Source organism: Brachyistius frenatus, unplaced genomic scaffold, assembly GCF_029030835.1.
Source record: "Brachyistius frenatus isolate BFR_SWC_R1_liver_20210118 unplaced genomic scaffold, ASM2903083v1 Contig_206, whole genome shotgun sequence".
In the NCBI taxonomy this organism is placed as follows: Eukaryota; Metazoa; Chordata; class Actinopteri; family Embiotocidae; genus Brachyistius; species Brachyistius frenatus.
Genome location: NW_027210805.1, coordinates 554,403 through 566,425, shown reverse-complemented (window position 1 = coordinate 566,425; position 12,023 = coordinate 554,403). Strand labels below are relative to the sequence as shown.

General features: G+C 47.0%; 1 protein-coding gene across 1 annotated transcript in view; it reads right to left on the bottom strand.

Moving 5' to 3' along the window:
• sorcs3a (sortilin related VPS10 domain containing receptor 3a) overlaps nucleotides 1-12,023 on the bottom strand; it is a 172,571-nt gene that overhangs the window by 88,011 nt on the left and 72,537 nt on the right. The window contains exon 2 of the mRNA XM_069719088.1: nucleotides 8,916-8,983. Within this exon, the coding sequence (XP_069575189.1) occupies nucleotides 8,916-8,983 (68 nt within the window). The remainder of the gene's footprint in view (nucleotides 1-8,915; nucleotides 8,984-12,023) is intronic.

Genomic DNA, 12,023 nt, shown 5'->3' with positions numbered 1-12,023 from the left:
AGAGCCGGGCCCTTATTATAGGCACTGACCTGTGAAATATCACATAGCCTGTGAGCATGCTCGGCAAAATGATGCAATTTGAGAGGATGTCACTCTTCACCCCCAGGTGACCCCGTCCTGGCACTAAGGGAGAAGAGGAGTGTGCAGCCAGGGACTGATAACACACAGCGAATTCTCTCCCGCTCGCCATCTCCCCGTCGGTCCCTGTATTTTGGCGAGGGAATCCCCTCCAACAACAGTAGGCCCCTCTCCAACGACACTGCACTTTTTCTGGGTATAGCGAATAGCGAATGCTATTTCAAAAGGGACATATGGGAACAGTAGTAGTTATTAAACTGGATAACTTGAACAATAACTGAAAAGGCCGAACACCACTATAACTACACTATTATCAAGGGGGAAAAAAAGCATTTTCAGAAGAAAGAATGCAGGAATTTCTATGGTAGTGAATTCAATTGAAAGTATACGACTACAATAGGGAGTGCGAGACACAGAATAGAAGGAAAAAAAAAGTGTTTCAACAGAGAATAAATATGTGGCTGTCTTTTTTTTGAACAAAATGCATCGGCAGTGTTTGGGTCTGGCGTACCCTGACCCAAAGTTACAGCGCGAATATATCTGGATGTGGCCACACAGTAGTCTCATCATACTGGGCGTAGACCTCAGGTCAATTTTAACCAATCAGCATGCCACCAAAGCCCCCCCCCCCCGGTCTGGTTTTAAATTGTTTTTAAATGAACACCAGCAGCGTGATGAGGCGCTGAGCGTTTACACTGCGCCGAGTTACGCTGCGCTTGTTACTGTCACCGGCCGTCCAATCACAGTGAGAGAGGGGGAGAGAGGTGGGACAAACACGGTTAAACCCCAACACTGGTCGCCGATCGGTCTGCCCTTCAGAGCGGCCGAGCCGACGTTAATACATGCAGCGTATCCGGACTACAAGAAAACCGAAGCCGTGAGCGACAGCATGTGCCGGGGCCAGGCTAATCGTGGACACCCTGCGGTTTCTCCATGTAAGACAGCGTTTCTGAAGACTTTATTCTGACAGAAATCAATGAATTCAGTATATGCTTGAGTTGAGGCTTAGTCCCTAATTAAAAAAAAAGAAAAGACGACTTCAGGAATGCATCACTTGTACCCAAGATATACCACCATAAAGGTCTGGTGAAATCAAGGTTTCAAGACATCCGTTGATCCTCAGTGTGTCAGCGGACAGGTGCAAAAAAAGGTTGTTTTTTTCAACAGGGAAAACAGCAGTATTCAAATTCCTGTTTTTTTTTCTTTTTTTTCTGACGGCAGCTACTGATCCCTTTAGTCTTGCGCAATAATGACAGAAGAGGCTAACTTGCTTAAATAAATTGTCCTACACGTAGACTGCAACTTGTGTTCATAGAGTAATTATTGAACTGGTATCTGCAATATTCAAAAAGTAACTCCAAAAAAGCTCAAACTGTGTTTCAGTAATGAAGCATCACACGGATTTAGCAGTGTTGCTGTTAAGTTCGGCTGTACGACTCACCACAGACACGTCATTAAAAAAAAAAGAGGTCAAACTGAAACTGCAGAGGTTGAGATAGCCTCGATCCGGTCGAACAGCAAGAACCGAACAACCCCTGATAATCTCATCAGGGGGTTTGACAGGTTGAGTAGTAGTCTCGTGACTCGTAATCAGACTCTATGTTTAAATTAGCGAAATTCCCCCTTTGACTCCATAATATGTTCCTCGTTGCTAATTATTTTCCAGACCTGAAGCAACCAGTGTTGCACACGCACAAAAAAGATCTCCCCACCAGTTATCTGACTGTTGCCTCATATTTCATTATCACTGTCATTTTCACTGACACTAATTTCAGGCAGTTATTCTCATAATGAACATTTCTTCAGACCAAACATCATTACAGCTGTAATCAGGATGTTAATAGGGAACAAAGAAGAGTGAGGAGAATGTTTTTTTATTTTTTTTTTAAATTTATTATCAGATCAGTGTTAATTTGCTGAAGGCTCAAATAAGACCAATTAAATCAAAAATAATTAGACTCGGAACGCCTGATCACTCGGTGTGGAAATTTGCCGTAATGAAATGGAACTGACAAAGACAACAGCATTGTGCTGCGGAGGATTAAAAAAAAAAAAAAAAAAACAGCCCAAAAGTTGGACAGTCGCTACATGTTTATTGGTGTTATCGTTTAGAAGTATATTGGGGGGGGGGGGGGGGGGAGTTGTTCATTTTCACAGGTATTGATTGAACTCTATCTGTACCGCAGAGATAACGCAATAAGTGTTATCGGGGAGCTATTCCCACTGCAGAGGAAGAGAGGCTGTGGAGCCACATTACGGCACTGCGTTGGAAAATGTTCACAAACTCCACAGAGCTTTTAAAACCAGACGCAAATGAATTAAAAATGTGCGACGATACTTCTCGGTTGGGTATTTGGGCACAGTTCATAAACATGCTACGTTAGAAGACCAGTCACAGCCTTATACCTCATTATCTAGTGGTAATGTCATACGTGTAATTTGTTTTGCAGGGAACATCGTCGTCAACTTTACTACCAGTGTTCAAATCTTGATGGAAAACATAGTTATTCACTGTGGCATTTTTAGATCCGGCCTAATTCAATTTCTCATTATTATAATTACTTCTCGTGTGTCTGTGTGAGTTGATTTGGTTTAATATTGTTTTTAATTTGTCTTAATTTAGTTCCATATCTTAATTTGTTTTTCACGGCTTAATTGTTTCAAGTCCATCTGATTCTCTTAATTATGTTTGATGTGTAGCACTTTGGTCGAATAATGCTCTGTGTAAATGCACGCTTTAAATAAACCCACTTGACTTGAGTATTAAACCTCTCCTGTCAGGCTCAGTGACGCTGATCGAAAGAGAGGAGATTTATTTGAATATAAATTACATTTTTTGCTGTTTAGAGAAAACACCTAAACGATACAAAATGTAGTCCAGGCTTGCCGAAAATAACTTCGCGGCTGTCCAATCAGATTAAAAATAGCCCGTTTGGACAAAAAAAAGCACAATCTGGCAACCCTGCTTACATGACGTGCATCGTGTCGTTCACTACAGTATATCCGACACACCCTTCGCAACGTAGCGTTGCTCAACATACCTGCAGGATATTACATCGGTCTGAGACACTAATAGCAACAAGTTCTGATCAACGTGACCATTTTCTCAGAAGCTGAGCGGCTGGTCTCGGGTGCTGCAGGGAACAAGTGATCTCATTACCACTGCTGAAGAAACTAAAGTGGATGTTTTTCACCCTTTGTGTTCCTCTCTTTTATAAAACTGGTCAAAACGCCGGTGAAGGTGATCACAAGCAGCTGGTGTCAACAACAGAATCAAAGCTACAAGACAAAGTCACAGAGTTTAAGTACTTTTTTGGGGGCTGCAATAAGGACTGAAAGTGTAAATAGACCGATCAGTCCACTAGAGGTTACCGTGTCAGTGTCACCAACAACTACATCGTTAGGTTTAGAGCACAGACTGTATTTAAAAATGGACGCAGCTTCTGGGTCTGAAAAATGAGGCCTGTGCAGAAGTGCCTTAAAACCACCGAGTGCAACTAGAGCTTGGCTCCAAAAAGCCCCCGGCTCTATAGACACCCATTCAACTAGTCTCATTCTAAGTCAATCAAAATTTATAAATAATAACAAATAAATATAATTACAAATAAGCAAAATAATTCAATAGAATTTCTCCAAGAGTTATCTCGGTGTTGTCAGCTGAAGTCGCTTTCTTTTTAGTTTTCTGGGTTCCATTTATCGGTCCAATTTTGGGGGCGTGTCTGTTTGATTGACAGGGCAGTGGCGCAGTGTAGTTACGGCTATCGGTGGGCGGGGACGTAGTGTCTTTCGGGTTTCCAATCAGATCGAGTCAGATCCACCGCTCTCTCCTCCTCCCAGCTCGTCCAAATACGGTCACTCCCTGCTCCGAACTAGCAAAGATGGCGCCGACCAAAACTCAAAGGTTCGTAATACTCCAACGTTGGTCCCCTGAAAATCCGGCGTTCGTTCCATCCAACCACCTCCAACAGACTCCGCCCGTCTTCGTACTTCTTCACGTGACCTTCTTCGACACGCGTTGGGCTGGTCATACGTGCGCGTACTTGTCTCGCCCCGTGGAGGCGAAACGTGACATCGGCTCGATATCTTCTGATGGTCGTGTTACAGGCTTCGGCAAGATACCGGGATTGGACAGTAACAAAAATGAGATTTTTTTTTTTTTTAAATTTAATCAAAGCCCGGTGGACACTTTGTACCACGGGCGAGGTCAGCCGCGATGCCGAAACCTACCGACTCTTGACAGTACACTCAGTTCAGAGGATGTTTTTGTTGTTGTTGTTTTACTTCCCAAACCTGCATTAAGAATTGCAACGACGTCTGAGTCATAGCTGCAGAAGAAATAAACACCTCACTCTTGCTTGTGTGCGTCGTATAAAAAGAAATGAACATCAGCTCATCCTCGTGCTTTCCAGCTCAGTAATTCAGTAACACACTGCGAGCGCGACTTCAATAAACTCCCCGCACACTGCCGAGAAAACAACTGCTGCATAGGCTTGTTTTTCAAAAAGTACAAGTATAAAATGTGTCAAACTCGTCCGGTGACGGGAGGGAAATACAACTTGACTTTGGTGTTGGCATTAATTTGCCCACTTCTGAGTACCTGCAAATGAGTACACCCGCTTGTCATATTTGATAAATTTTCCTCCGCAGAGGGACAATACTCCAGAGGCCAGATGAGAGAGGCTGAACAACTTTGAAGAAGAAGTGTTTTGTTGAGTTGATTTATTGTCAACAATGAATAGCTCGCCTTCATTGCTCCCCTTCCCCCCCCCCCACCCTCACCCCGTACATATGTGAAGGCTCCCTTTGAAAATTATGCAGCAGAGGCTGTCTGATCAGGTTTCACTGTTTAAGGTCAGGATGTTCATTAAATTTGACAGACTGACTGGCCAAAACTTTGAGGTGTTGCCACCGCCTTGACCTTTTGCACACACAAAAAAGACGGCGTCGGACTCGCCATTCGGTACGATTTCCAGTGAAGTGATAAACACTCGTCGACGGCTCCTCTTCAAACCCCATCAGAGCTGTGATCTCAATTAGCTGGCAAAGGAGAGACGAATCGCGGACCCGAGTTGACACGAGACAGCTGTTTGTGTTTTGTTTTTGTTTTTTTGTGGGGGGGGGGGGTGTTTGGGCACAGTTCAGTGCTCCTCTTGTCTGTTATCCTTCTATTCTTACCCCTTTGTGAAATTATTTAAACAACCTCCGCTTGCGTCCTTCCTCGTGTTTTCCCGCCTGGCGTCGGATACGTGGGACGGCGAAGCCCGGGCGGACAGCTGCTCCCCTCGCTGTCGGCCTGCGAGTGACTGACAGGGCTGCCAACGACGCTGCTCTCCAACCGCAGTGACGTCCCCCTTCTCACTGCATGTATAAGTTACTTCGCCTGATTGCGGCTTCACTTCGGAGCTCAGCTGTCGCGACGCATTTATCTCCGGCGACGGTGTCAGGGCTCCTGCGAGTTCAATCATCTTTCATTGGTGTGCAAAAAAAAAAAAATGTGCTAGGCAGCAGAGGACAATCCCGTGACATCCTGTCAATATTGCTTGCCTTGCCTTGAGGGTTCTTATGTAACCGGTTGGGGACTTGCGCTAGTGACAGCTCCCACAAATGTGAGGCGCAAATGGAGAACATTTGGGCTCCACGGAAAGGAGACAACACAAGTCCTCGCCTCCAAAACTGTAAAAATAGAGAGTGAATAACAGGCTAATAATGATTAGTCAGTAGACTCTGAGCCTGTTCTGATAAGGCACAACAATGCCGTATCCATCGTCTTGTACAGTGATACCAGGCCGCATTGCACGCAACGCATTCTGCAACCTTCTAGAAAGGCGTACGGCTGCGTTGTCAACAGATACGACCTGGTTCCAGTACAGAGATCTCCATGGCGCAGATGGTTCAGTGCCCCAAAACTGTAGGTAATGACCTTAAAACACAAAAAAGGTTTACGTAAATATCTTAACAACGTGTTCTAGACAGGCCTGGCTCCGCCCACCTTACCGCTCACAGCTTCAATCTTCACCGGGATTGTAGTCTGGAAACCCCGTCTAGCATTAACGTTTGCTGAACCACTCTACATGGCTGAGCCATCAGCGACCGGTCGGATTGGTTTGAGATGTTGCTCAAGTCAAATGTTCGTTTCAAAAGCAGTTTAAACGATGGCAGCGGTGGCGGAGCTAAATGAAGCGACACAAATAGTCGCGGCAACACGAGCAAATATCAAGGCACCGAAGCCGAAGCAAGAGCGACGTCTAAAATGTGAACATCGTTGTCAGGGAGGCTCGCAGCGCTACACGTCTGACCCGGACCGATCAGCGTTCACGTTTTGGACACGAGTTCCTTTGTCTTCGGGAGAGGAGGGTCGAGAAGTTGTCAATCACGGCGGCAGAGACACGATGCGCGACGCACACCGTCATCCTGTCGGTCGATGTCAAGGTACACGTCGTGGGATATGTCAAACTGAGCAGGTAAAAACACAAAACTCCCGACAAGCTGGACTTTTCATCGGGGTTTTGCGCGGTTCTCCCCGACGCTGCATCGCTGTTGGTCGTTCCGAACGTTCGTATTTAGGCCTGACACTGGACATTTGTCAGCAATGACAAAATTGGGTCAAAATCGGGCTGAATAAAATTAAAAAAAAAAAAAATTCCATTAAAAACAAATATTCCTGAGGACATTATGTTGAGGGAGCTCCGTTAAATATGTCCGATGCCGGTCAGCAAAGATCACCGAACAGTAACGTAGGACAACGCGGTTTATGAATGCATCTCATGCAACAAAACGTTGCTCTTCCAGAAGTTACCTTCCGGCCGCGTTCAGTTTGCATTGTGACGGTTTTCACCTCTCCCTCAGGCCACATTATGTTCCCTCTCCGCCATCTGTGGCGGTTACGACGGGGCGTATGTCTGGGGGTGTTTATGCAACGGGGACTACAGGGATCCTCCGAGTGAACAGATTTCCACTTTTGCACATAACGTGCGATTCTTCTTTTTCCAAAGTTTTTGAAGGGGTAAACACAGGTGAACAAGAGTTTGAAAGGATCGTTTACGTCTTATCCCCGTCGTGCAAGCAGACAGTTTCGAAATACAGATTCGCATCGCCAAACGTCGTTATCATTTAATTATTTCAGGAGCAGACGATTTTATGATACAGTGTTGGCAGCTCAAATGTCAGTGCGCAGTCTTACCGCGGCATATCAAGGGACTGCATTTTCTCTGCATTTATTCAAACACTGCTCTGTTTTTTTTTGTTTGTTTTTTTTGGCCTCGGGATCCAAATTACACAGTAGCTGTCTAAATGTCAAAAATGTCGAGCAGTCACTTTGGCACTGCTTATCATTGTCAAGCTACCACTTCAAGCTGGGCAGAGCGAACAAACTTAAGAAGTGTAAATGTTTTGTGCTTTAAAGGACTGTCATCTCTGAAGGAAAAACTAAAAGAGGAACGCAGATGGAATACTGGTTTCTGTTTTTTTTTTTTTTTGGTAAACAGAGCTGCTGTCGTTTGAACTCAAAAGTGCAAGTGGTATCAGTGGTGAGAGGGGCCAGTCAAAAAAAACGGCAATTTGATCTGAATCAAAGGACCGAATGTCCTTGAGTTGCGAAAAAATAAGTCACTCTTGTTCTATTTTTCTCAAGAAAATGAAAAAATGAAAAAATAAAATGCTGTCCTTCCTCGTCCTAGTTCCTTCTAACCACCCTCTGCAGTAAAAGGGGGAATTGTCTGTGACCCCATAAACGAATGCAGTTTGGTAACAATATATTTGGAAGTAACACAAGAGTTATGTTGGGTATCCCCCAGTGGCGATATGGCCGGCTGTAAACTAACTGCTTGAAGCTAGATAATCCAGTCCTTCTATTTTGTCCTTGCACCTTCGGTTTGCAAAGGCAAAGAACAAGGAAAAGTTGTTACAATCTTGTGACTTTATGGAGTTGGTCTCCAGGTCTAAAAAAAAAAACCTCAATATGGCGACGACCAAAATGCCAGACCGGAGACTCACGAACCAACGGGTGACGCCACGGCGGGTTCTCGCTTGAGAGAAATTTTGAAGGACGGCGCGGTCGGTGAGTTACATTCGGACAGTCGCTGTGCAGAAGGAGTTCAATCGGTCAGTTACCAGAGGAAAAAAAACCAACAACCTTCGTCCTGAAGAAGTCCGGTTTCCCTGGAAAACACACCCTGTCCCGCGCGGGGTATCGCCCTAAAACTCAAGACGGGGGGAAACGACCGCACGCGCGTCGCTTGGATACGCGTCTGAAAAACAGGTTCCGCGTAGTCGCAGCCCATCGGGGATGCGTTACCTTGCCTTTTTTTTTTTTTTTTTTTTTTTTTTTGCAAGTGTATTTTTCCTCTTTACAAGCGCTCTCAATGTTTCACAATGTTTTTTTTTTTGTTTTTTTTTCTCCCAGCGGGGGACAAAGAAGCTGAAGCGCATCGGATAATAGCGAGCGAGAGCGAGGCGAACGGCACCCTCGCGCCGGAGAGGCCCGTCCCGAGGCGAGGACGGGACGAACGCGGCGACCGCAGACGGGGCGGGAGAGGAGGGCCGACGGACGATGAGCTGGGCGCAAAAAAAAAAAAAGGAAAAGAAAAAGAGAGCATTTGGTTTTCAGGTGTTTAACCGCCACGGTTCGATGTGGTCGGGTTCGTTTCCCCGTCAGCGGGAATGATCTTTAACGGATGAAACAATAAGATAAACACAGGGGGGGAAGGAGGGGGGTAATCCCGCAGAGGCTAATTCCACCCTCTGGTACTTGAGAGCGCATCACGGCGTTCGAAAATAATTTAAAAAAAAGAGCAAACATCCGCATATTTCATGAAGTGAAAGTCGCCCTCCGTGCTCACCTCCAAAGCGTGCTCTCCGTGACGCTGCCGATGTGAAAGTCGTAGAGCTTCGTGAGGATCAGGATCACCTGTGAAGAGAGAGGACAATTGAAATATTACAATCGGGGTTTTTTTTATTTAATTTTTTTTTTTTTTTATAAGACGCTCGAAGTAAATCGGGGATCACACGCGAGCGAAGGAGTTCGTGTCTCAGGGAAAACGACGGCCGCCGTGCCGGGCTGCTGTCTGCGAAGAGGAAGCCGAGCCCCGAGGGCGAAGCGTGCGATCCCCTTTCACCCTCTCCGACCTGCTTTCCTCCGACCGAAAACAACGAGATTACAGGGCACGGCGGTCAAAACGAGTTTACGTCACGGGAGCGCGACCTTAAAGCATCGGCAAGACATTTCGGTAAATACGCTTATTTTGGTTTTTTTTGTCGGAGACTTTGCTGATGACCATCTCCGAATGGGACGCCGACAGACTGCAGGTTAGCTTAGCTTAGCACGAAGATAAGAGGTTTTTTTTTTTTTTTTTTTTTACAGAAATGTTGCCGTTTCTTCTCTGCTCGGTACAACGGCAGCCTGCTTTTCTGTTTATTACAGGTCATAAAATTTCAGCTTCGGGGGGAAAAGTCAGGGAAATTTTTACAATTGACTTGGATTGGAGACCCTGATTGAAAAAAGTTTAAAAAAAAACAAAAAAAAAAGGAAGAAATTGTCAAACCATATTATTTGTAAGACTTGGAGCTTGGACATCTAGAAGGAGCTGAGAGTAGAAGAGTAGGAGCAGTGCTCCTTTACAGAGGAAGGAGGCAGAGGAGTATCGGATCTGAAATCAGACCGGGAGGAAACCCCGGGGCCCATCCAGCACACGGCCGTCGTTATACACCCGGTCCGGCCCGAGAACGCCTCCGGGCCGTCCTGGAAGATGTAAGGCAAAGCGAGGCGACGGAGAAGGACGTCGAGGCTGACTCGCCGCCGTCTGACCGAGCTGAAGGAAAATGAGCGCGAGGACGGAAGATCGTCTTTTTTTTGAAGGCTTTTCTGTGACTTGCGGTCCCGCGTGGCAAAACAATTTATCGCCTCGACATTTTACAATATTTGCACAAGAGGCGTCACGAAGGGCAGTTCAAACTACGCGTGATATCCTGTCAATGCTACGTCAACGCATCCTGCAGACACCCCCCCCCCCCGCATCTCCCCCCTCCCTTCCCCCTGTGGGGGAGCCCGATCCGACGGTGAGATAATCAGCAGACGGGGGGGGGGGGGGGGGGGGGGGAGTTGATAAGCTCGGAGCAAATCACAAGACATGAAGGCCGAGTGTGCCGTGACAGGATCAGTGGTCCACTCCGGAGTGGCAACTCTGCAGCACGGGGACAGCTGGGGGGGGGAAATAAAAAATAAAAATAAACACTGTTTATTACACTGAACCATCTGGTAGCAACATCCACACCTCCCACCTCTGGGTTACGGAGGGCAGTCAAACGTGTGTGGAGGGACCGTTGCCCGGGGCATGCAATTATTTAGCATTCAAAACACACTTGACCCGACCTCACGGTGTGTGTGTGTGTGTGTGTGGGGGGGGGGGGGGGGCGGGGACGACGACCTCGCTTTACATAATAAGATGCTATTTCTGTGCGTCGGTCCTCGTGCTGTTGTTTCTCTCTTCTGTTTTCCTTCCCTGACTAAACGACCTCTGCTCCTCCTCAGTAGCATCCACGTCCCTCGTTAGTGCCCCCCCCCCCCCCCCCCAACGAACTTCGGCATGCTTTAAAGCAACCTGACAAGCTCCACTTGAGTCACTTGGCTGGGAGGGGCCCGCGGGAGGTGCGGCCGAGTCCTCGGACAGAACGGGGGGAGGTGGTGGGAGGGTGGGGATTAGAAGGAAGTCTGTGAAGAACGCCCCCCCCCCCATCCCCATCCCTCCTCCTCTCCCCCTCGCTCGACCTCCCTTTGGTACTCATGCCCTGGCGATGCTCCGAGGGCCCCGCCGACGTCCGGGCCCTTTAAACCTCTGGACGAGGCCTCCGATCGAGCCGACCGCCGGGGCGAGGGACCCCGACGTGCCACGGGCCCCCGAGGGATCCTCCGACTGAGACTGTGAGCATACGGCTCGGTCCGGGCAGGATTGCGGTGTCAGGGAGAGGGCAGCGCTGAACGAGAAGAAAATGGACTCTTCTCCGTGAGGCTGCACAACTGAATCAGCGGGTGTGTGAGAGAGCTTGTGTGTATTTTGTCGGAAGTGGTTTGGGATGCCACTGGAGGAATGACTGTATCTATGAGAAACTGTGTGTGTGTGTGTGTGTGTGTGTGTGTGTGTGTGTGTGTGTGTGTGTGTGTGTGTGTGTTTCTGCAGCTTTGTGTGGTCTTTTCTGCTCGAGTGACACGAGTCGTCTCACCCCCCCCTCCCCGCACCCCTTTGATGACAGTCTGCATTTGAAATCCACGTCGAAACAACGAGGACACCGGCTGAAACAAACACAGAGACTACTTTTGTCCCTTCCAATGCGTCTAAAGAAAATCTTTCAAAAAAATAATAATAAATAAATAAATGTACATGTCTGCTCACAAGCGTTCACGGTTCGTGTTCAACAGGAGGACGAGAATAAAGAAGAGCATCTGTGCTCGACGTGCACTCTCCCACTCCTGAGTCCCCCTCGTTGACCTGTAATTATTGAATCAAAATGTCAGTCGCATTTTTGCCTCGGCAATTAAACAACAGCGTCGAAAACACATTATTAGCAGAACTAAATGTCCACGTCTCCTCCAGTCAAAGTGCCACGCACCGTTTTCCGAATGTTGGTTCAGCCCGTAGCGTGCTATTGACGGTGTGAGGGACTTTTCTGAGGTAAAAAAAAAACAAAAACTCAAGCTCCTCTTTTAGCGGGGCAATAGTTTAATTGTGTTCACGACCCGAGGAGGCGTCACCTTAGGTGTCAGGTAACGATAAGAGGCCATTAAATTAAACCTGGCTTTCAGTGCATGTGTTCATTCAGGCTGAATGATGGCCCCGAAATCAGTTGGCTTTAAAGGTGAATAATAACCAAAAAAAGGCAGATTTGACACGTTTTTCTAATTTTGTTTCATTCTCTGTGAAGAGAATGAAGCAAAACAAAAACGGACAAGAAGC